Source organism: Camelus ferus, chromosome 6, assembly GCF_009834535.1.
Source record: "Camelus ferus isolate YT-003-E chromosome 6, BCGSAC_Cfer_1.0, whole genome shotgun sequence".
NCBI lineage: Eukaryota > Metazoa > Chordata > Mammalia > Artiodactyla > Camelidae > Camelus > Camelus ferus.
Genome location: NC_045701.1, coordinates 7,654,393 through 7,680,722, shown reverse-complemented (window position 1 = coordinate 7,680,722; position 26,330 = coordinate 7,654,393). Strand labels below are relative to the sequence as shown.

General features: G+C 42.7%; 1 protein-coding gene, 1 long non-coding RNA gene and 1 other non-coding gene across 8 annotated transcripts in view; 2 read left to right on the top strand and 1 right to left on the bottom strand.

Moving 5' to 3' along the window:
- RORA (RAR related orphan receptor A) overlaps positions 1-26,330 on the bottom strand; it is a 696,960-nt gene that overhangs the window by 24,055 nt on the left and 646,575 nt on the right. For all 6 annotated transcript variants that reach the window (XM_032481052.1, XM_032481051.1, XM_032481050.1 and 3 more), the window contains one exon: positions 14,211-14,296. In XM_032481052.1, the coding sequence (XP_032336943.1) occupies positions 14,211-14,296 (86 nt within the window). The remainder of the gene's footprint in view (positions 1-14,210; positions 14,297-26,330) is intronic.
- Positions 870-25,511, top strand: LOC116664082. Its single transcript, XR_004320415.1, has 4 exons — positions 870-942; positions 9,999-10,006; positions 15,584-15,590; positions 25,500-25,511. It is a non-coding gene; the product is annotated as an uncharacterized LOC116664082 (long non-coding RNA).
- Positions 18,321-18,392, top strand: TRNAG-ACC. The gene has a single exon. It is a non-coding gene; the product is annotated as a tRNA-Gly (tRNA).

Sequence of the window (26,330 nt, the reverse complement as noted above, 5' to 3'; positions counted from 1 at the left end):
CTTTAAAAACATGCCTATTCATTGAACTAGTAAGTATCCTTTAAGGAATATATTTGAAAGAAATGTTGATAAAGGTATGAAGATTTACCTACATGGATGTGTATCACAGCTCTATTTGTAAGGTGAAAAAAATTTAGAGAGATGCTAAATGTCCAACACTAGTGGACTGGAAGTCACAGTGGATATTCATATTCTCAGGAACCATTAAAAATGGTATGTCAGAAATACAATTACTGCCGTAAAAAGATGATAAAAATACACTGCTTAATTAAAAAAAATAGCTAAGGAACTAAACACAATATAATCCACTTTTGGAGGGAAAAATCTATATATTTAGCATAGAATAAACTTTGGAAGTTTATGCCTCCAAAGAAAAAGAATTGGTTGGTGGGGCCATGAGTGATCTCAATATTCTTTCTATTTATCTGCTTTCTGATTTTCCGACAACGTGCAGGTGGACAGGTACGTGAGCTATGCAGAAAGAACAGTCTAGTCTATATATCTGCTTTCTTTTGTGATGTCTGAGGACCTTGTGGATTCAGCCGATGGGCAGTTTCCAGCTCTTTCCTTGGGAAACCAGTCTGGGATGGGCGGGGTGGGCACTGACCTCTCACACGCTCCCTGCTCTCTGCCAGACTGCTCACTAATCCACGTGGGCCAGGCTGGGGGTCCAGGGTCTCAGACTGTCTCTCCATGGTACTTCAGATCTTCCTGATAACAAGTCTTGCCTCTTTTGTGAAGCAATCTCTCTTTTCTCAAAATATCTAAAAAGCTGTAGGTTTCCTTTTTCTTTTTTTTCTTTTTTTGGTTTTGTGTGTGTTTTTTCCCTCTGTGACAAGAAAGTGAGATGAAGTAAAGCTTTCTTTGGGGCTTAATGGAGAGAATTCAAGAAAATATAAATGGTAACGGAGGCCAATAATCCTTAGGAAGAGATAGCAAGAGGTCACCTGTCTAGGTGTTCAGTCGCGTCTGAGACGTATAATCTCTGTCCAGGCTGAAAGGGGTTTCTTTCTTGAGGCTCGACCACCATCCAGACCCTCCGTGTTTGCTATCACTGCTACCACTGCAGGCGACTAGGATCAGGAACTATTCGCCTTTCCTTTAGCTGAGGCTGAATTTTGCTTGCTTCACAATGAGACTGTTCCATTTTGTTCTATAATCATTGAATAAGGAGAATGTCTGCCCAATCTCTCTTTTTTTCTTTAAATGGAAACGGTACTTGTGGGCTGCCAGGTTGCCTCCCGGTACCTTGTCTGTAGACCAAATCACAGCCCGGGCACCTTTCTTTCTAGGTTCCTTTGTACTTTCAGTATTTCTTCTGAGGATCCTCTCCAGTTTCTCCACTTCCTTAAAAAAAAATCATCTGAAACTCGGAACTAGACACAGCTCTTGAAGAATGCTTGGGTAATTAACACAGGAAAAAAAAAAAATGCTGGTCTTTACTTTCCATATATTCAACTCAAGTTAACAGCAAACCACCACTAAGAAAGTTCCAGCATGTTAGCCCAGAAGCCGTACACAACCACCGGTTTGCTCTGCTACCAGGGACCTCTGGGAGGGCGTGATGGTGGTGATAATGATGACGAAGATGATGATGATGGCAGCGGGGTCGGGGAGGAGAAATCTCTGCGTGTCTGTATTAACTGCATTTTTTATTCTGCATTTTTACTGCTTTGACATCTTGAGGTCTTGCTCACCCAGGAAAGACTGCACTTCCCAGGGCTACCTAATTTCTAGAGACAGCAAACGACTTGCCTGGAGCAAATCTTTCACATGCAGACCGACCAGTCCAGAGCCCGTACACCCAGCCACCTCCTCTATCAGGCTCTCACCCTCGGGGCCACTCTTGCCCTGCCCTAATCATTCTGGGACCACCAGGTACCACACAATTAGGGATTTTAACTAGCCAATCCTAACCCTGCTTTGCCTGCCTCGCCAGTTATAGAAAATCACAAGAAAGGCTCCTGCCTGTACGCCCCCCTCACTCCCTCCGCCTCCTGACTGACCCTGGTGCTTCCCCCTGTGGTCCCCTGCGTGGCAAGCTGTGTCTCCTGTTTCGAGGGACCTGTGAGTATAACAAACGTCTTCCCACATGTCACTTTTGTGTCTCTGTGTCTCACCTACATGATTAAAACAAATCCCAGGAACCGTTGAAATAGTGCTTATTATTCACTAGGCTTCCTGTGCCTTCTATGGATTCCCATCATTTAATTCCGACAAGGGCAACACGAGGCAGGTGCTCTCATTTCCCTGGTTCCCAGGTCAAAGAACCAGAGGCTTAGAGAGGCACAGAGACTTCCCCAGAACCTCCCCTCCCCAAGCCCCCAGGATGGGATAAAGCCAGGATCCAAACCATGCGGTTTAATTCCAGGACTCACACTTTTATCCCTTTTGTTTCTCTGCTTCCTTTGCATATCAGAAGGACTCCCTCTTGAGGATTCTCTTAGAAAGGCGACCATTAAGCAGGGCAGAGTAAAGACACAGGTATGCAGGATAAAGGAGCAAGACGAGTCTGCTCTGAAATTAGTGTTTCCCTTCGGGTTAGCCCCGCTAGCTGGCCACACTGCCACTGCCCAGGCAACTTACAGATTCCTCTTCAATACCACCTCCTGATGTGGGTTATTCACACGAGACAGCCAGTCTCACCATGTCATGATTTCCCCCTCATCTCTGACCAGAAGGATTAAGTTCCCTTCTATTTACCTTATTTACTTCTAAATTCCTTTAGAAAACAAACAAAACAATAACAACAAACCGACTTCCAGGATGCAAAGTCATATCATTAAAGATGTCTGAGTAATGATGCCAACAACTGCAAGGCAAACCCCTGAGGCTTCCCAGATGCTCTTGGAGCAGCAGCACTGAGCCTGGAACCAACGTCTGGAAAAGGACTACATGTCTTTGGATGCCTCAGCTTTGAAGGGTCTGGGGCAAGAGAGCGAGCAGATACATCTTACTGTTTGCAGCACCATTTCTCACCGAATCAGTGGAGCAAGTGCCTGGGGAAAGCGTGGGGAGTGGCACAGCTAAGAACTAGAGAAGAGACTTTTCTTTGGGACTAAGTCAAGAGAGTCATGCTCACAAGTCTAGCTATCAAATACCAAACAGGGGGGTCAGGCGGGGTTATAAGGTGAGAGCCGCTGAAGGGAGAGCGAGGTAAGCCTGGCTGACTCAGATACACACTAACCTTTGCGTTTCAGACACAATGAGGGCTTGGTTTTCCTTACTTCCCCTTTTCCCCCCTTTTAAAAAAACTCTTCCTTTCCTATTCCTTGAGATTTCTCAGAAGATTTGGGAAGGCAAAATGATAAAGCATTTAAAGCTAATGAACACCTAAGAGGAGAAAGGTTATAGGAGGAAGAGAGGTAGAGAGTATGGTAGGTACCTTCCTTCCTACAGGTAGACATGCTCATAAATGTAGAAGCAGAATCTCGACTGACCGGGGAGCGATCCTGGAGAGGGTCCCCTTGAGAAATGGGACACCAGTTCTAGGGGTTGGGGAGTTCGAGGCCACACAGAACGTAGTGACAGCATAAGCCAGTGCTTGGAGTTTTGGGGCGGAATTGAGCAGATGTGTATAAAGAAGAGAGAGAGTGCTGAAGCTGTGAGTCAGCTGGGAAAGATATTAAGTACACAGTTTTAAAGTTTTAACTTTTAAAAGCTGAGCTAATGAATTACTTCCTTGGCTTTCTTAAAAGTTCACTTTGTATGGATGTCAAAATATATGGAGATGTGCCATTATAAGCATGGTGGGCTTGGGCAGAGGGCCACCATGATGAATTTCAGGGTAGGAAACAGTACTCGGTGTGACTGTGGCACGCTACCACCACCTAGTGGCACTACACTAACATGCAGTTACTGCAAAGGGGTTTAGAATAATACAAACCCGCCTTGCGAGATGAAAGGAATTTGAGAGACGATCAGATTCAGTAGTTCTCAAACAGACGGTGTACCAGAATCATCCATGGAGCTTTTATAAAATACACCTGCGATCTACTGAACCAGAACTTTCAGGGGTATAGTCCCAGACGTACATACTAGTTTGAACCCTGTGAAATCTCCATTTTCGTATGTCAAAAAAGAAGAAATGTCCTTTTGTATGGTAAACATTTTAACAAAGCTCCCTGAAGACTCTGCTGCCTTCCCCTACTTAAGAGCCAGAGATCTACTCTAGTTTTCTGATTTTTTGCAGATAACCAAACTGAAACTCAGAATGGTAAGTGTCTTGTTCAAGGCTGTCCCACCACTCAGTGTCAGTGCTGGGACTCAAACCTCAGTGTCCTAATTTTAAGTGCAGTGCCCTCTCACGTAAATATCTCTCCTGAAGTGCTGGGACTAACAAAACTGGTGCCGAACAGTCTCGATGTCCTGACACACATCAACCTTCTGCCTCCATTTCCACCGCTTCAGAGACAACTAACTCTTCACTGTTTCCTCCCTTATTTCACCCAGCCTCTCAAAGTGCCTTTCACTGAGTTTTATTTCTGATTTCTGCCTGTTTTCTGGAAAATTCTATTGCCTAATTGAAAAAAAAAAAAAACCGCCCTGGCTGTATACTATGAAATTTTGCATCGATCCCACTAGACTGGAGCTCCCCAGGGCCAGGGCTGAGGACATGATGTGTGGCAGAAAGCTCACACTGGGGTTGCAAGAGATAAATGTTAACATTTTGGGAATTTTGTGAACCAATTGTTAAACATAACTCTGATAAAACCTTAACTTATTATTTCATTACTATTTTGCTATTATTATCCCTGTCCGTGAGGTTATTTACATCATTTATTGCATGACGGTGTGCATCCTTACCCTGCGTGAAGTGAGATGTCACGCTGGGAGCCTTGAAGTTCACCATGTGGTGGGAGGATTTACACCACGGAAATGGGCAACTGATGCAAATCAGGGCTTGATTCATTGCTCTGCTTACTGTCTAGATTTAAACAGTGATGAGGAAAACATTAACAATGTGGGTTAAACTTAAAAGTATGCCATGTCTGTAGCCATCACGATGTGAACTGCTCCCAAAAAAGGGAGGACATACTCTTGCAGTTTTAAAAACCACTATCTGATTCAACAAAGAAGTTGCTCACGTCATCACTGACGACTGAGTGAAGTTCCAAAACAAGTTTTTCCTCGTTTCACTTTCCTCTTATTCATTAATGTAAATGATAAATGGTGTTGGCGCTACAGTCTTTGGTCCACTGCAGCCACAGGTACGGATTTCAGCAAAATCAATGAGTGCATTCCAGAAGGATCAGTCGCCTATATGAAGCTGATTAAAGAGTACTGTAGATTTTACTATTTGTGAATTGTGTGAATTGGTACCCGTGGAACAAAAACTAAAGTAACGCACATGCATATTGACACAGTTTTCCAGAGAGTTGGTGGTTAGAAACTGACTAGCACGTGCCTGGACGGAGCTGGCTTTGCTGCATCCCCAGCTTTTTGCCAGGCTGTCAGAACGGCTGCTCTCCATTTTGGACAGGCAACTACCCAAAGCTGTGGCTTGGCCTTCCACAGCCTTATCACCCCCACCACCAATACACACACACACTCTCCAGAAACTTCAGACGAATGGCTTAATTTTCATTCCAAACAGAACATACTCTGACCCACTGACCACTTCCCAGGCTCCCCTCCTCCCGTGTTTTCTTGCTCAGTCAAGGGTACCTTGTTCACCCTTTAGAGACATGGGCGTCCCTGTCTCCTCCACACCCACATCCATGCAGTCACCAAATTAGACTGTTTCTGGCCACCTACATGTTTCTCAAATCCATCTACTTTTCTCCATCTTTACTGCAATTTTCTCAGATTCCCTTATCTCCCATCTCCTGAATGGGTTATTACACAGCCTCCCAGCTGCTCCCTGCTCCCATTCTCTCTCCCTCCGATGCATCTTTACAGTCACTGAAGACCTCTTTCTAAAACATAAACTGATCAAGTCACTTCCCTGCTTATTAGCCCTCGGTGGCTCCCTGCTGATGACCAGGCTATGACCACCTGTACAGGCAGCTGTATTAGTTACATTCGGTCCTCCTCCCAAAGTCACACTCTGGCCAAATCTAAACTACCACGTTCATAGGTTCTCAAAGGACACCACCCCCTCAGCCTGTCCTGGAAGCGCTCCATCTTCAGGATTCACCTTCTCTGACCTTGCCCCTCCCACACGCACCGGTAGAGTCCTGTAGGTAACCCCCGCTGAGTCCTTAACCTGCTGTAGTACTGATCTGTCTCCCTCACTTTGCTTTGTTTCTTTCCAGTAGCTAACCCAGTACAGCAGTCAACAAATACTTGTGGAGTGAATGACCAGTGGAAAAATGAGACCATGATAAAAAACAGTGGTGACAGTCATATGCTGAGCTGTACCAGGCACTGTGTAGGACACTTTGCAAACATGATTTATTTGCAACTCACAACAACCTTGCAAAGTAGGTATTTTTATATCTGTGTATAAATGAGAAAACTAAAGTTCAGCAAGGTTAAACCATCTGTTCAAAGTAACATAGCAGGTAAGAAGAGAAGCCAGGATTTGAATTCCTGAACCCTGGGGTGCATCTTATCCCAAAGGTCAGAGACAACTTAATGCACTATCCAAAAAGCATCCAGACAAACAGGCAGGGCAGAACAAAAACAAACAACCAAACAAACAAGTAAAAAGTCCCATTTTTCAGTTGTGCAGTCAAAGTTCCATACAATGGTTCAGAGACAAGGTGAGGGAGATGACATTTTATAGGATACTGAGTACCAGGTTTATGCATGTAGGGAAACACTTTCCTTTGCTAGATCTTCTTAATAAAAAAAAAAAAAAAAGCTGTGAAATATACATGGCGTTTTCTACTGGGGTTACTAACAGTTTCGCCCCAAAGTGGGTGGTGGCTGGACAGAGCCATGTGGATGTAGCTGGGAGGTGCTCAACCCCGGTTTACTAGGGTATCTGGCTCCCAGGGGGCTCCCCTCCTGCTCCGGGCTCCTTCTTAGTGAGGCACAGGCTGAAATGCTGATCTGATGTTTGGTCTTTTGACAATTTTCACTTAATGAATTGATTCCTACAGTTCATTAACATACCCACTTCCACGTCTGTATACACATATGTCTTAATTAGCTGCTCATTGGCTGTTTAATTACAAGAAAACAGCTGACAGCTGCCTTGCTGAATTCTAATGGCAGACGCATTGGAAAGGCTACACATTTGCTTTTGACAACCAAGATTTATTCATAACTCTACGATTTATTGTGAATGCTCATATGCCTGCCCGCGTTATTGTATTTTCCGATACAACTAAAATTTCGGGATCTGGGGGACTGTGGACTCATTCCATTTCCGAGGCGGAGAAGAGCAGAGAATCCTAGATGGAAAGGCATGAACTCTGTTGCAATTTTATTTATTTTGGGAACTTTCTGTTGGAATGTTCAGCAGTATGGGGGTGAGGAAGAAGAAATATCTTGGGATAAACGTGGGCAGAAAGTTAAGTATGTAAAGTTAAGAAAGAAGATAATTGGCAACTTAATTTTATTGAGGGGTAAAGAGAGGGCACGCGTAGATTAAAATCAGGGTGAGGAAGAGGAGGAGGAAATGATAAAATTAAAATGGGGGGGGGGGAGGCAGGAATAGCAGTCTCCGGAGAAGCAGATGAAGAAGGAAGTTTGTTCTTTAGACAAGAACAGGCAGCTTCATTCACCAACGTGAGCTGTCCAGCCCCAGACTCGTGCATCTGTTAGCAGTAAATCACGGAAACGTGGATCTGCTCAACTACTTCCCCATGCAGTAATGACTGGCCTCCCAGTAGCACTGTACGTGCAGATGATCTCCAATTAAAGCTGACCTCATGTGCCGTATCTGGCAAGTGTAGATGTCTGCTTTGGTGTACGATGATGTGCTAGATCCTTAGATCCAATCCAAGTGGACACGTTCAGCACTGGTGATTTCCACGCAAGCATGAGGGGCCCTCCTCTGAGCCGGACACCATGTTAGACCCTATCTAAGACAGGGTCCCAAGCCCAGGGTTTTCTATGAGCTGAGGCATGATTAAGACCAAACCAAAAAAGCAAAAAAAAAAAAAAACAAACCCCCCCCCCCCCCCCAAAAAAAACCAAAGAAAAAGAAAAATACAAAAAACCCCCTCAAATAACCAAATCATCTTGATGCAAATTGGGGTTTAGCACATCCTACTGCTTGTGCGTTTCATCAAAGGCGTGCAAGATTTTGCTAAATAAAAAATGTTTTCTTATCACCCCTATGTAACGGAAATGAAACTTTGATGCCATAGGATATAATAAGAGTCGAGTCTAACTTTCATTTTAAATGGCTAGCTTGAACGCTGGGACCAAGTGTTATAAAACATTACAGTAAAAATGTTGAGCATGAATGTATCAATGTGAGAAGTGGACAAAATTGATCCAGAACTAGTAATATTTTACAACTAAAATAAAAATGTTAGAATCCTCTGAAAAACAATTTGGCCTAAAAGGAACGTTTATCGACATGTCTTTAATCTAATGCATAAAAAGCTCCAGAAATTGCTTTAACTCTTCAGGAAAAAAAAAGAGTACCAATTATACATTCTGGATATCTTTGAAAAGACTTTTTATTGTTAACTTCAGATAGCATATTTGTTAATGCAAAGAAACTATTCCACAGTCTCCTTTAATGGGTGGAAGAGGAAGCTTTGCATAAGATACCATCTTAAATGTATTCAATGAATAAATATTTGACAGATGGACTCTGTTCTTAGACTGATCAAGAGGCAAAGGGTCTTAATTGTAATCAAAAGTCAATTCACTAACTTCAATACTCAATTGTACAATATTATTGTAAAAGTTATAGTAGAGGGGGATAAATTTGGAATTTGGGATTAACAGATACACTGTACACATATAAAATAAACCATAAGGACCTACTGTACAGCACAGGGAAGTATGTTCAATATCTTGCAATAACCTATAATGGAGAAGAATCTGCAAAATAATACATATATGTATATGTATAACTGAGTCACTCTGCTGTATACCTGAAATATTGTAAAGCAATTATACTTCAATAAAAATTTTTTTTAAAGGTTATAGTTGAATGATGACTATAGCTAACACTGCTGTATGGTATATAGGAAAGTTGCTAAGAGAGTAAATCCTAAAAGTTTTCATCACAAGGAAAAAAACAATGTTTTCCTTTATTCTTTTCTTCTTTCTTTTCTTTTTATTGTATTTGCAGTTGACCCTTGAATGATGTGAGGGGTTAGGAGCTGCAGACCCCCGTGCAGTCAAAAATCCATGTTTAAGTTTTGACTTCCCCTAAACTTAACTACTAACAGTCTACTGTTGTCCGGAAGCCTTACTGATAAACAGTCAAGTAACACGTATTTTGTATGCCTTATGTATTATATACTGTATTCTTACAGTAAAACAAAATTAGAGAAAAAAAATTTGAAAAATCATGAGAGAGAAAGTAGATTTATAGCACTATACTGTATTTATCAATATCAAAGTTTATGTCCTTTGTGGTCAAGATGAATTACCTGTCTGTGAGTACTTACATCAAGGTTGTCTTACATGCTACTGGAGATGTTATACGTATTACTAACATTAGGCATCAAAAATGAAAAGATAATGTTAGAAAGAAATGTATATTTACTTACAAAATATTTTCCAATATATTTATTGAAAAAGATCTGTGTGAGTGTAAGTGGACCTGAGCAGTTCAAAGCCGTGTTGTCCAAGGGTCAACTGTGTTTGTGAGAAGATGGATGTTAGCTCAAAGAGCTGTGGCAATCATTTCCCAATATATATAAATCAAACCACCATGCTGAATGCCATAAATTATACAGTGATGTTTGTCAATTATTTCTCAACAAAAGTGGGGAAGAAAACTGTGGTTGAAATTGTAGAGCCAAAAAGTCTAAAAGGATATGGTTAAAAAAAAGTCTGTGTGGGTGTTTTTTATCTTGAAATAAATGATCGTCATCACCAGCCTCTGAGCAGCCACTGTATCTAATGATGATGTGAAGAACGGAAGGTGAATGATAAACAGGACCATTTCTCAAAAGGAAACCTCACCCAATGGTCATTTTTCTCTATACACTTCAGCCTTTGGATTCACTTTGAAGAGCGAAACTTATTACCATAACACCCACGGCCTTTCATTTTATTTCTGCCCCTTTCCTCTGCCCATATGCTTCTTGACCCAACCCCCCCTCCCCGGCAGGTCTGCCCAGCTTACCTTACACCCCCTGCTAGTGCCCATCCAGGGCTGGGACTAAATTCTGTTCCAAGAGCTCAGAAATGTCTTTACTGATGGAACTAAGCCCTTGCCGGCCTGGATTCAATGTTCTTCTGAAATGCAACATTCAGGGCTGGCCCAGTGCTAGTTAGTATACTGTCCCCTCCTTATTTTAAAAGAACAATGAACAAATTTTATAATAAAAACCTTGGCATAACAGAGCTCTTAATAATTTGGGGAATGGCAGCACCTGTCTCTCTTTATCTTCTATGATGCACATTAAGTGGTCCTTTGCTCCAGTGAAACTGGGTTGTCTCTTGTCCCCAGAATGCAACCAAGACTTCCCTGTTTCTAGCCCCTTGCTGCCCAGTGGATGTGTGCTTCCTGGGTCACTTCATAGACCGCAGACTTCCGCTGGTATTGGGTTCCTGCATTGCTATTTAGCTCTTCCTGTGAGGGCCTCAACTCTACAACTAGGATGTAAACCGCTCAAGGAAAGGACTGTCTTCTCCGTGTCTGAGTCCCTGATAGTGCTGACAGAGCACCCGAGAGCGTGCTCATTTTTGGTTGTTTTTATTGGCAAAGTCTACATAACAGATCACAAACGGTCACAAAATCAAGACTGGACCCACAGGTGTCCTGGAAATAGCACATGACTTCACAGAGCACATCACCCAGGCATGGGCCGTTTGCCTACGAGTGATAAGAACAAGGACCAGTACCCAGCGAGGGCTTGCTATCTGCCTGGCACGCGTGCAAGTGCCTAAATGCACGTGATCACCCTCTGCAGGAACTCCAGTCACTGTCCTCATTTTACCGGTGGGGAAACAGGCGCAGAGAGGCTGGGCAGCTGCTCAGGCTGGTAGAGAGCAGAACAGGGTTCAATCCCAGGCAGTCTGGTTCCAGAGTCTGGGCGTAAGGATGACACTATACTGTCTTTCTACACGTGGTGAAAGGGACTGGGAGACGGTGAGCTGGGAACACCTGGGGGCCAGCGAGAGACCTACCAAAACGTCCACCACTTTTGTTGTTCATGTGCAGTGCTAACCTGAGCAAGGGGGAAACAGAGAATCATTTCAGCAGTTAAATAGCTTCTCTGGTTTCTGGTTGTTGATTTTTGTTTCTTTTATTATTTTATTTTAAATTTATCTTTAATTGCATTTTTTATTGAAGTGTAGTTGATTTACAATGTTAGTTCCAGGTGTACAACAAAGCAATTCAGTTATACATACACAAACATATATATATATATTTTTTTTTCAGATTCTTTTCCATGATAGGTTATTATAAGAAATTGACTATAGTTCCCTGTGCCATACAGTAGGACCTTGTTGTTTATCTGTTTTATATATAGTAGCATGTATCTGTTAATCCCAAACTCCTAATGGATCCCTTCCCCGCCTTTTCTCCTTTGGGAACCATAGTTTGTTTTCTATGTTCAGGTTGTTGATTTTTAAAATGCAATTTAAAGTACATTCACAAAACAATTAGCTCAGAAAATGACTGAGTCACTATTTTTTTCTCTCTCATTAGGTATCTATTTGTATATCTAATTAGAAATTTTCCTGAAGCCTAATGATACCATCACAGAGATACATTCGTTACAGTTTGTCATGACATAACCGCCTTCACCTGGACACAACATGATACATCATTAACATTAGTGGCAAAAGCAGAGTCTCCTGACTTCACCACAACCAGAGATAAAAACCTTAGCTGTAGCGGAGAGAAACTATGATGCAGAACAAATACTATACACATCGAATGTAAACACGTACCATTGTATAGGTCCCAGGCTGGGCAGAGGCCCAATTTGTTAACAAAATTCAGTTTTAATTGTTTGTTTTTCTGACTTCCATCGCATAGAATCAACAGAACGAAGGAACAGAAGCAAAAATAACCAAAAAACACTTTGGCACTGAGGCTATCCAGGGTCTGGAAGGGGATCTAAAAATCACAGAAATAATGGCTGCCTTTTGCTTTCTTATTGCTTTTATTTTTGTCATAAATAAACACTGGGGCGAAAAGAAAATACACATTGTTTGTGCCTCTGTAACCCAGCAGTATTCAGAGAATCAAGTCAAATTTCATTGACAAGCATGTTGTTCATGCATCTTCTGAAATGCTGGGGTGTTGCATAGGCAGTGGCCCCACCCCTCCCTGGCCCTGCTGTGGCCACCACTCCTCGGCCCCGTACTCGCTCCAGTTTGCCCCACAAAATGACTCGTGGCATTACTGAGAGACCCAGAGCGAGGGGACAGTTTCCTGGGCATGAGACGGTACCCGTGGTTATTAATGCCTAGGACCGTGTCCACTTAAGAAAATCCCAAGGTGACAGGTGATGCACCAAAATCAAGTCTGCTTGGAGCTCCCGGTAGTAGGGCACCGCTGCCCCTATGCCCTTTATCATGGAAGTCCATGTCGCCTTCTCCCAAGAGGTCTGACAGAGTAGGGGAGGGGGAGGTGTGACAGCCGGCCGGCCACATCAGCCAAATTAACTCACCGAATCAGTGGGGTGACAACTGTCCCAGGTGGATCCCTCTCCTGCTTACATCTTGGGATAACACAGGCCAGGAGGTTGACTGCGTTTGGTTTAATTTAAGTAATTTTGAGGGAGGGCAAATTGAGAAAATAATACTTTTTCCTTGGGAATCCAGAACCTTGAGGCCTCAAGGGCTACCATAGAGACGAATGATTCAGTATCCCCTTTGGGCAGCAAGCTCCCTATTCCTAAAAGGTGGATAAATTAAATTAAAAAAAAAATTAAGTCTGGTAGGTGGTGTATAGAAATTTCCAGCTGCCCCAGGATGGGCTCAGTATGAAGCATTTGCACCCGTGCAAAGTGGCAAAAGGGTGACGAGGTTGAACAGTAAACCAAAGACTTAAGGAAATTCTGGGGCAAATGTCCCTGAAGCCTTTCACAGTAGTTATTTGTGTCTGAAGGTGGTTTTGTGTTTTATGACGCTGTATTTTCTAACTTCACTAAAGGAAGGCTAACCAAATTTGTAGATTTTATTTTTTGCTTCAGCCTCAAACTGCCTTAGGGCTACACGAGGCCCGACTCGGGGGCAATCAATGGGCTCAGAGGCTTCCTGCAGGTCTAAAGGGCGTCTCTCTTGTTTATTTTGCACTGTTTTATCCTGCAAGCTGTCTCAAGGCTCTTCCAATACAAGCAGGAGGATTTAACTCTTAATACAGTGAAACCTGAATAACAGAACAATCTAGGTTTGGGGGTCTTGAATGATTAGGGTAAACAGCTCTATTTCCCGTTCCCACATCGATGCATCAGCTGGTACCCGCTGTCCCGAGACCAGCGTCAGTAATAATAAAAACCGTAACAACAGCCATTAGACTCTTGGATTTAAATAGCACTTTTCAGTTTGTACGGACTTTTATTTACAGCGTTTAACGCTAGTCTTGGAAGGGGTCTAAAAGGTGGGGAGAATGTCACTTTGCAGATGAAGAAACAGTCGCTGAAAGGGTAAGACATGCCCCAAAACAGCAGGGACAAAGGGAGACACCAGTCTGAAACTCAGGTTCTTTGCAAAACCCCGGCCAAGATTTGGCCGGATGTGTCAACATCTGTGCGCCAACAATAAGACTCTCAATCGCATTCCCATCAAACTTTTTGGAACTGCCTTCTTATAAAGCTAATAACAGGGACATTACGGAAGTCTAGAGTCATCTCTTTTTTTTTTTTTTGAAAAAAGAGAACCAAAGAGATCGTTCACCAGATCAATCCGTTCTGGGACTGGAAGCGACAAACAAGCAGCGCTCGAAACCTTTTCTGATACCAGCCTCCCGTTATTTCGATGGGAGGAGTAAAAACAGACATAACTTCCTCAGTCGTAATGAACATCCAAATATTTATTTTCTCCTGTCATTTCTCATCACTCGAAATGCCAAGGAGTTGAATTTTTAGACAGAGAAGTTAAAAAAAAAAAAAAAATCACAGAGCTACATCCTAACACGAATGGAAACAACAATTAAAAAGGCTTACCTTGCAGCCTTCACATGTAATGACACCATAATGGATCCCTGATGATTTGTCTCCACAGATCTTGCATGGAATAATTTCAATTTGAGCTGCAACAGAAGCACGCAACCGGTTAATTACATTTTCTTTTAAACACCTTATAAAAGCGTTCCCTGATCAGCATTTGTATAGTGAAAACTAATAACCTGCTAAACATTATACTGCATTAACTATTCATTGCTGAACTGTGAGGGTCCCCCTAGAGCACTGGACTAAATTATGGCTGCTCGTTATATAATAGCTTTCGGGTTATTAAAATGGGTCATTTGAGAAGGTGTTTAAGAACCCACAAGAAGACTGGAATCAGCATTTCAAAGCCTTCAAGAACTGGGAGAGTTCGCAGTTTAGGCCTCAGAGCAAAGCAGATACTAAAATGTTTCCTCCCATCTCATTTTCCATCATTATGTTTAAAAGGTCATAAATCTGTCTTGGCTGAGCATTGTAGCTCGGCTGGCGGAGAAAAATATGCTCCAGAAAGTCAAGACTTCTCAGGAAAATGATTCCGTTCAAAACACTAATAAGTTACATATGACGGTAAGAATTCCTTACTCATCTTTTTTTAATTAACATAGTCGCCGTGTGTTAAAAATTAGCCCATTTGTTGTACGATCAAAACCTTTCAGCCATAAAGTTAATATCCTATCTGAATTTAAGAATGATGAATCCTGACAAACAGGACAGGTAGCTTCTGAGTTCTTTAACATTGGAAATTGATTTCTCGGTACAGCGTGCGTGTGTTTCTAACCAACTGATTACTTAAAGGTGCCTCATGCTGGAGGAAGAACCAAATAATTAGGGTATATTACACCAAAGCTCTCAAATATGACAAAACACATTTCTAAGCAAACAAATATATTGAGCAGAGTTAGAAAGAACATAATTAAGCATTAAAAATAACCTAAGGAATAGAATAATTAGGCAAAACAAAGTACTTGGACAACTATTAAATATAATTTATATGTGAAATAAAGAACCTACAGTGAGCTGTCTGTATAGGACGGCACCGTTCGCCAGTTTACCTGGAATGCTCCATTACACTCAATTTATTTTCCGTGGTTTTTATGACTGGATATCATGTCAGATTATCTACTAAGACACACACACACACACAAACACACAAATGCAAGTGCCCCAGTGCATTTCATTTTCATACAGCCCCTACTAGCGCCATGCCTCACACAAAGCAATGGCTTGTCCAAGGAATGTGTTGCACGAAGTAAATAACACACATATACACAGAGCCCGCTCTTTCTTCCAGCGGAATCTCATATCCTGGGATCACTTCCACAACCACTTACTCTGGATTTGATGCAATGTTGTATTGAACGCTTTGAAAGAGCACATGTTAAATTTCTGGATTTAACCTCACTGTAAACCATGAGGACCTGCTAACTTCCCGTCAATGGGACCACTGCAAGGACTGCAGTGACCTTCACGGAGGGCAGGCCATTCCAGAAGGAGAATCCTTTCCTATCAACCACTTTTAGTGTTGCCATACTGAGTCTGACTGCCCAAAACTGAGTCTGACTGCCCAAAGTTAGAGACTGCTCAAAGTCTGACATCCAATCAACGTGCCATAATCCTGAAGCCTTCCGATACCCCCACATCAGTGTCTTTGCTCACTGCCTAATATGTCTATTCTGCCTTATGCAACTTAACGTGTTATAAGATCACGTTGAACAGAAGTGATCATCTCCAAGTCTGCTTCCTCATCTTGGAGTCTAGCTTGATTTCTTCAAGGAAACTTCTTTATGACATCTGAACCCCAATCATGTTTCACACTTCTGCCCCTCCAATATTTTTAGTATACAGTCAAGACAAAGTTTTGTGTCACCGATTGCCTGCAACTCAAAAGAGGGACGGCTATGCTCAGTATTTTTTTAGAGACTCACAAGAGCCAAGCGGTAGGAGAGAAATTCTGCAAGATGTTACCAGCTGAAGTTATTGCCTGGATGTTCCCATATGAGTTAACTAGTCTGTAATCAGAACCAGCCTCACCCACCCCAAGCCCTAAGGAATCGATTAATCAGGCAACATGAAGTACTTGGACCATCTATTAAACGTAATTTGTACGAGAAATAAAGAAGACGGACTCTCAGCTTCTTCTGCTTATGTCTCACCTCAAGCTGTAATCACAGACATTAGACAGACAAACCTCACTGGGACGTTAGTTGAAGTCGGCATCAAAACTCTCTGAGATAGTAAAGCAGCAAACGCACTAAGCCGAGGTCTTTCGAGAGTCATTTTCATCCCATCTTAACATAGGGAGGCCAAGCACATGTATTAAGGCCCTTATAAGATAGGAAAGCCCTGGACAGGCCAGATACGGGACACCGAGTAAACCTGTACCTGGATCAAATGGAAAATGATGTACTGCAGTTCATTCTGCCTGGACTCTAAGTGGATTACCCATGAGAAGTGACACGATGATGCTTAAGGCAGTGACCAAAATCACTCCTGTAATCTTGCAAGTGATCTGGAGGTCTCACGTGGAGAAGTCTGCTCATGATGGGGGAGGCCCCGGGACTGCCATCCTGGCCCAGTAGGTCCCACCCTCCCAGTGGCTCACAGCCTGGTTGGGGAGAGGGTGGGAGCGGGGGTGGGTGTAGTGGGAAAGTCACTGTAGTGCAAAGCCAGAGTTTGGTGCCACTGCTGCACAGGATGGGTGGCCTGAGTCAGGCCCCCCAACTCCTGGCCGTCAGCCTTGCTTCAGCTCCCAGGGTCGTTCAGATGTGGAGGGAACTCAAGCTGAGACGTATTTTACAAGACTTCTGGGGGCCAAGATGCTTGGTATGAATGGACTTACTGTAGAGTGTCCTGTATTTTCAAGCAAAGGGCCATTTGCCGAGACCTTCCCCCACCTCCTCTCCACTATGCTTGGCTCCAGTGGGCAATGTTGGCCGAAGATCCTGAATTAGTTAGAATCAGTTTCCTTAGGAACCTCATGGTGAGCTGATGGGAGGGTTCTCCAGAGCCAGGTTCAGATACTGACTGGTCAGATTAAACTACCCCACTAGCCTACCCCCAGGGTGGCTCTCTTATCTCAGAAGACAATTTCAGTTTCAAGTGCTCTTTAGGAAATGACTAAAATCCACCTGCTCCAAAAGGCAAATTCTCTGAATGCGATCTGATCACGTGTTGATCTTTCCAGAAAGCAAACATTTGCAGATTGGAGCAGAATACTTCCTCTGTCTTCCATATAATCCAACAACACACAAAAGCCACCTCCGTCCACCTTTTAGCCAATTTACAGAATTCAAGTGTATCCAGGAGGAAAAAAAAATGTAGTCACTGCCTTACAAATTTTTCAAAAGGTAAGCAGTTTAGTGCCATAAATTTGAGTTTTCAGACCAGTAAGAGAGAAACGGACTAAAAATCTCCTTGCCCTTTGCTTTCTGTCCCTCAGGCTTTTCCATTTTCCAACAGGCAATGTTGTGTCTTTTCAAAATAATCTTCTTTTAACACAAATTACGACTCTCGGCCCATATATATACTGCACACATTAACTCAGCCAGTATTTCAAAGGATGAAATCTGTCAGACACCGCTACTGTCACAAGAGTATTGATGAAATTAGTCCCCATCCATATTCATTGCAGCAAAGAGGTTTATTGTGTATAGGATATCTGAAGCAAGATGCACACACATGATCATGAATTGGCTTAACGATGAACAATCTCGCTATGAAAAATTCTAATTTGCCCACATTTTCAGCTCTGTTGCCTAAATAATCTGCTCTCTCATGCACCCGAAATAATTCAAGCAGGCTCTCCACACCTGCCCAGGCAGATTCCTGCAGTTTCAAGGAGCGGACGACACGCGGCAACGGGGCGGCAGGAAGCCCTGGAATGCAGGCGTGCTGACTGGCTACGTGGTCCTTGGGCTGGACTGCCGCTTAGTGCTGCGCCTCTGTAGGAAAGTTTGCTTTTTACTTTTAATTACACTGAAAATCAACAAGACATGGGCATTCTCAACACTTCATTTGTTCCTCAGGACCTATTTCTGGAGATACCTTGGTCCAGAGAAAAATGCCCATTCTCCAAAAAATTAAAAAATACAACTGTGTAGTGGGGGGGAGGGTATAGCTCAGTGGTAGAGCACGTGCTTACCACGCATGAGGTCCTGGGTTCAATCCCCGGTACCTCCATTAAGAGAAAAACAAAACAAAAAAACACCTAAAATTGCCTCCTCCCCCCCAAAGAAAACAAACAAAAAAATATAATCGTACAAGTGTTGGACCCATCACTTCATTCTGTGAGTGAACAGTGATCTCTCGATGACAATCTAAATGGGTTGATAATAATCAATGATATCTAACATGTATTTGGGCTTCTAATGTGTCAGGCATGATTGTACTTGCTACTTCCAAAACCCTACGAAGTAGATGGTATCATTATTATCCTCATTAGCATGGTCCGCATTTTCTGAGATGAGAAAACTGAAGCTCAAAAAGGCTAAATAACTTTCCCAAAGACAGAGAGCTAGGAAGACGTAAGCCTACCGTCTGGACACACTGGACACATTTCATCTTTTCTTTAACTCAGAGGCCCCCCTTTCTCATCACACTGCACAGCCGAAGCTAAATCGCTCCAATAACAAACTTCAGGAACACACTGCTCTTGGTAGGAAACCATTAACCGAGGATCAAAAGACGTTTCATAAGGAATTTGGTTAAACTTAATGCTACTCAGAACTGATGTCAAGATATCTTTCGGGGAGTTACCTGACTCGTTTATAACTGGAAATAATCATCAGCCTTCTAAGAGCATTCTTTTCCATTTTATAAAATTCCAAGTAGGGTTTTTGACCTTAGGGTGACCAATAACAATGTTTAACAATTTTAAGGCTGGGAAAATTACTCAACCTACCTTTCTGAGTCTTGGTTTCATATCTGAAGAGTCCATGACCTGATGTATAAATGCCACAGCACATACGATCATTTTATGTATGTCTTTTCTCTACATGCACATCACACAACTCAGAAACAGCTGGCACTCAAAACTTAGTTATTATTATTGTTATTGTTGATAAGAAATCCTGCCTTATAGCGAAATGAAATTCTTTTCTCCAGACTTTAAGCTCTTTCCAAAGTGGGGATAGAGAAAAGCTGCTTATCCTCCGAATAATATGACAGGCAGTTCATACCAGCTACTACAGCAATCCTTTACAACGCTGGCATTCAACTGTTTGCTACAACACAGCAGGATGTTGCAATCAATGTGGGATGTGTCACAAGGAATTTGTTACTAATAATAGTAAAAAAAAATTAAAGTTTTTTTATTGCTTTATATAAAAATAAACTAATATGGATCTAAGCTTACCCCAACAATATCTTTCACTCAGGCTCCATTGCACATATATATACTTTCTTGAATTTGACTGAACAGGGCGGGATTATAGCTGACTTGCCAGGAAATGGCCAAACCTTGACAGTATGTCACACTCACGAAATGGCCAAACCCATGACAGTATGTCACACTCACGAATGCCAAGCAATTTTGTGTGTGTTGCAAAAACCATCAAGAACTGCTGCTTGAAAAAAACAACTATCTTGACACCAGTCTGTGGATGGTGTTTTTCCTGGAGGGCTGAGAATATGGAGGCCTTTGCACCTGCTATGTTACAGATTTCTCTAATGTTTGAATTTTTTTACAACCAGCATGTATGACTTTTGTAAGCAGAAAAACCAATAAAGATTAAAAAGAAAAACCCTAAGACATTTGATTTTATTTTCAGTAAAATGGCTTGAGTCCTTTATGGATTAGTCACTCTATTTTATCCCCTGTTTAAAACTGCTGGGGTATTAAAGGCTTCTGCAGCTGCCTGGACGGCAGGCTGGCCTGCAGGTCAAGGCTGGTGGAGAGGAGTCTTCACCTGGTTCCCTGGAGGGACTTTGGTGACTCGTAGCTTCTAGAATTTGATGGCCCCTTGGGGTCTGGCCACCTCTAGTTCTAGGGGAAGGACCCTGCCCAGTGGAGCCCAGCCGAGGGGCCAAAAGTCGAGGCTGAGACTCACCCGCCTGTGAGCCCTGCGGCACAGTGGCCGTGGCAGCCTGGAGTAAGGGAGCACTTTTCTCTCTCCACGCTCTCCCTGCTGCTGCGGGAGGCCCCAGGCCACCCACCGTAAGGGTCTGCAGAGAGCTCTCACCGCACCTCCATGGTGGGAGGGGAACAGACTGCGGGCTGTGATCAGTTTGGCACATTCTGTCCTCCTGGGCCAGAGACCCGGAAGTACACAGCATGGCTGTGTTTCACAGCCCAGGCATGTTCAACAGTCCTCCTGAGTGGGGAGGGCCGAGTTCCAGCTGCGTCCTGTGCAAACTGATAATCCACGTGTTCTGCCATTCTGTCTGCTGAATTTAGACTACATATAATACCAGTATGTTTCCCTGGCAGAGGCTTTTCTTCTACTGATTTTGGGTTCTTTGAAAACAGTCCTTGATCCTGGCTGAACATCACCAAAGCAATTGGCCCCCTAATTGGAAAAGCCCTGCCCCTTTGGTAGAGCAGTCTTATGGTCATTTCTGGCAACGACAATAATGCCTGATATGTGCAGAGTTCTGTAACAGGTTTTAAAGGTTTTGTCCTCATAAGCTTGTTTTGATTTCAGTGTTCACAACAACTCGGAAGTAGGCAGCCCCATTCTAGAGAGGTGGCAAACGAACCTCAGGAGGGTTAAATGGCTTCTTCTCTAGCTCTAGATTTCCCAGGGTTTAACTGCAGAGGCAGACACACACACACACACACACACACAGGCGCCACACACACATGACAGACTTGGTGTCTTTTTCCTGCTCAGGATTATTTGATGCCTTTAGATTTACATTATCATCAATCTGGGGCTCTCAAGGGGAAATGTCACGAGAGAAAAAGGGCAGGAGGTTGACCCAGCTAAGAAGAGGAGCCGGCAATCCTTCTGCATTTCCCTCTGACTCTCGACTCCCTGGGTAGCCTCAAGCAAGTCCCTGACACCTCCACTTCCTCCATCTATAAAATGGGAACAACTCCTACCTCCCAGGCAAGCGATGGTAAATAAATGCTTGCAGGGCTCTTTGAAGATGAAAAGACCTTGTGTAAATGGGAAGCTTCAGGAAGCTTGGTATATCATTCTTGGCAAGGACCAGGACGCTGCGCCCTCACTACCCACAACAGGTTCTGCCGCAAAGAGAAGAAAGAAAAATCCACAGAACTGTAATTTTCGTCTGCTAACTAGACTCACTTAAAGGTTCTCTTTTTAATTGCTGGTTTCCAAAATGCCTTCCTGAGGGACTGATGAGTCCAGATGTTACTATCTCAGTCTCAGCTGGAGAGAAAAAGCACAGAGATGGAGAAGTCACCTCTCTATAACAGCTGTCACATGCACAGTCACTGAACTAAACCTTCCCCAGGGCTCAGGCAGTCCTGCCGAGGCATCACATCACGGACGTGGCACGATTCCCACTTGTTATACGCAATACACATCCGTATTGCCCTTTGACATCCTCAGCCTTGGTATTAAGTTGATGTGTGACTCAAGGATCCCGTCAAATTACAGCCACCAAAAAAAAAAAAAAAAAAAAGGATCCTTGGAGCCAAGGTAGAGCTCAGTGGTACAGCACATGCTTGGCATGCACGAGGTCTTGGGTTCAATTCCCCAGTACCTGCATTATTAAACAAACAAACCAACCAACTCTAATGACTTCCCTCTCCAAAAAAATAAAAATAATAATTTTAAAAAAGGTCCTGCACCTTACTCTGTGTCCCCATCTTACTCTGCCTCCCCATCCCCACCGAAGTCCTGAACCTCATGTACTATCTTAAAGCCACCTTCTTAAAAGCTTTATCATGACAGTGGTTTCTGCTGAAAAGGTAACAGCTTTTTAAAAGCCATTTTTTTAAAAAATAAAAAGTGTTGCATATACTTGTCAGATACATACACATAAACACACCTCAAACTGTCAAGAGATCAAGCATTTGCAAACTAAACCTACAACATGACAAAATTCGAGTTTTGAAACTTTGACTATTTCCTTTTGTCTTCATACACGTAAGACTTAGGCGCGGAAGCGTTGAAACGCTGGGCCAGGAGGCCCCACGTGAATTCGGAGCAGGCTGAGCTGTGTGTGCAGGAGATCTGTGCAGAGCGAGGAAGACAGGCGCGCGCTCTCCTGTGGCTCTCCCTGACGGTGCCGGTAGCCCTGACAATGGGAACAGAACCTGAATCCTTTGTAACACGCTTCTATCCCTACTAGATTAAGCCTTCCAGAGAAACCGACTCGCATTCCCTGATGCACAGGTATTTTTGTTAAAAGTCAAATCCAAACGAGTGCTTTTGTCCCTAGATGAGGACGTTCTGTCAAATCAGAGAGGAAACAGATTTCTCATAGAGAGGAGCAGTGGATGGCTTTGATTTTTAGATGCAGTTCTCTCTAGAACTCTCCTACTACACAGTAATGCACAGAAGACCTCGATTTAAAGGCAATGGATTCTTTCTCTCTCTAGCCACCTGGTGACCAACTAAACCTTGAATACAATAATTAAACAGCAAGAGAAGCTGCTTCCACTTTACCTATCCAGTAGGTCGAATACTGAATAAATTCTCACCCAACAAAAGATGATGCCATTAAGATCAGCATATAAAAACTTTTCTTTTTCTTTCTTTTTTTGGTCTTTCCTAATCTAATTGTGCTATCACTTTTGGGAACAACAGAATATATTTGTTGTTTTATTTTTTTTAAACTAAAAATTTTTTAAATTATTTTTAGGGGGGGTAGTTAAGTTTATTTATTTATTTTTTAAATGGAGCTACTGGGGATTGAACTCAGGACCTCCTGCATGCTAAGCAGGCACCCTACCCCTGAGCTATGACCCTCCACTCGTATTTGGTATTGAGGATTTGTGGGGCTATGTGAAATCAGGGACTAAGACAAAGGTAACTGGCCATTCAGCCAATTATTCTTGGTTGGGATAAAGATTCTAGAATTAACTACATTTTTTTTCAATATATAGTTCCTGGAGATTTTCTAGGACCTTGAGACCAGAAATGTCTAATCAAAATCCTTCTCTTGGATCTCTCAGTGTGGGCTGTTAACTGTTGTTCCACATCAGCAGGAAAAAGTACTCACTTTAATTTACTAAGTGGTTAGACTATGATCGAGGGAATTTCCTAAAAACTTCTTTTCCAACAATAGGTATGTGTCCCTTATATAATTCTGGATAATACTAGACCCTAAAAAAAGTCATCTGACTCACAGAACTGCCGCTAATCTTTTCTAGCGATCAGCCTCACTCTAGACACCAATTCCTTTTTTCCCCTTAACAAGAGCAATTGTGCCACATTTAGGTTGTGTCTTCCTTTGCTCGCAGTTGAGAGCAATGGGGTCAGCTCTTTGCTCTCATCATTCAAAGTCTGTTTTTCACAACAACAGAAAAGAACAGCTCTAAAACCAAACCAAAACTGGAGATCTTATCTAGTTTCTGCTTTGCCAAAAACATCAAAATTACTCTTACTGCCTTCTATGAAATAACCTTACATTACACCATCACCTCAAAATTCTCACATCTTAGACCAAGAGATAAGCACTCCAAAATTCTCACACCTTAGACCAAGAGATAACCTCACACCTGCCTATGCATATCTCAAGCCACTGCCACCTATGACCCTGGTATTTCAATTTGTAAGATTTTATGTTTTTTAAGGGAATGTTGCAAAAGTAAACAAACCTGGTGATTCAGTTACAAGTCCAAAGACAGGAAAAATCCATTGACACAGAAATGGGTCTTATAACAAGTAGGATATGGGTTTAAATCTATTTGTTTTCTGGCTTCTTATGAGTCTGGTTCATGGTATGCTTAGCAGATAACATCACAGTTCACTGAATAAATCAGTCAAAACATTCTGTTGGCCTCAGAATTCTCTTTAAAGGGCCAAAGGCTCCTGCCTAAAAGGTCGCCAACTGATTGCTAATTCCAGCTGCACGATTTCTATGACTCCTTAACGTACCACCACCTGCTGAAGATGTGCCAAAGTAGGTCAAAATAACAGGAATCCAGGTTAAGTCATCCTACCTCACCAGGCAAAGGAACCTATTCCTGTTGGTTCTTTCCATTAGCTTAGCTTTTTTTTTTTTCTTTGAAGATCAGTTACTATTCATTGAATATTAGACCATGTCATTTAAGAAATTTTCCCTAACCAAATTGTTTGGAGTCATGGCAAAAAAATTGGAAATAACTTGTAACTTTAAACCCTGAAAATACTTTGGCTTTCCTCTAAATTAAGCCATAGAGGACTAAGATGACAGCATGTCCATAGCCACAGGAACAGACTGGTGACACCAAACATTTCTTGGTGCACAGATCATTTTGGTGGGTGAGGCTGGTTAAGAGGATTATCCCACAGCCCAGATCCCCACTCCACCTCTGCCCTGTTTCCCACTCCACAAAGTCTCCCTGGAATTAACAAGGACAACGGAGTTCTGGGCAAGAGACCAGGGAAGGGTCTGCTTTTCATTAAAAATCACAAACAAATTATTTAGACTTACCAGAAGCAGAAATGGAGATGTCAGATTAATCATTTTAAGACTATAAGATCTTGAAGGATTAGTGACCAACTCCTAGAAGAAAAATCCTACTGGGTTCTCCACCGCCAATTCCCAGGACATAGCCCAGGACATCCAGACAACACATACGGCAAGTTCTAAGCCTTCAGATTCATCACAGATGTATTTCTGGATTGCAGGTCAATGGTAATTTTTTAAAAATTCTCTTTGATAATGCTTTTCTAAGACAATCAGTTCAGCCAGACATAGGAATGACCAGACAAATGACTGGAATGGTTTTTCCTGACTCCATATCTAAACGCATGTTTTTAAAACTTGTTTAGTATAGAACTGTTTCCATTCTTAGTTATAATATATAACATCAGCTAGAGAATGGACAACAATATGGGCTGATAGCTGAAGCACAGCTGTCTTCTCTGTTCCCAAGGGGGGAAAGCAGGAGCTGGTAGCTATTTCTTCGTTGGACAGGGAAATATAGAAAAAGGCAGCAGAGCCTTGAGGTTATTAAGTAATTGTGAGACATGAGGAGAAGGAGTGCTCTGGACCAAGCTTCGAGACCGTCAGATTTATTTTAAGAAGGTCTGACATCTAAGCATCAATTCACAGACTAAAACACCTAATAAATGTCATTTTTTTTCCCCAGCAAAAGAAAATGTATATCTTGAGGGTTTACCTTGAAGCTATCTATTTTTATGTAAGTCATGCTCTAGGGGTGAGGTCAGAACTCCAGAGCCATGAAAAGACAGCAAAATAAGATTCACGACACTGTCCCTCCTATTCCATTTTCAGTTTCTGCTCCTATAATCCAAGGAGCCTCTTTCGCCTGCAAACATTTCAGATGACATCCCACGACTGCCCTGCACATCCTCCTCTCTGCTAGCCAGCGTTTGGCAATGTGTGTCTCTGTCACTGAGGAGAGCTTGAGCGAGTGCGACACTATCGTTGGGATAAGTGACTTTTTCTAATTTGCAGTAAAAGTGCACCATTCACACACTTTGGTACTCGGGGACGGTAGGGTTTTGAAATCCACTTCACAAGTGATGGCAGCACGATTCACATCAGGTGGAAACACACACTCTGACTGCTAACAGCTGCTTACAGGCACAGCTTTCTGTCATGGCCGGAGCTCAGAAGAGCAGGTCCTTTCTAACGTCCATGGCTGCTACCATCTTACATCATTGCACGCAAGCGCACACACACACACACACACACACACACACACACACACGTCCCACATGTTCGCACACAGATCTCTTCAGCTATAAGTCCTACCACCACTTGCTGGGAAGCTGCATGACTAGGCACTAAGGATGCAAAGACGGTATCCAGAACCCACTAGCCCGCTTTGTCTTGTTACCTGAGCTTCACTGTATGTGAACTAAGGATGATAGAGGACACTCTTCTAACAGGAGATTAGGGATTGCCAAATTGGTGGAGCAGAAGGACGCGGTGCTCGCCCTCTCCCACGAATATGACAAAAACTACATCTACACACAGAACAATTCGCACATAATATCTACTGAACTTTGGCAGAGTATCTCTTACTAT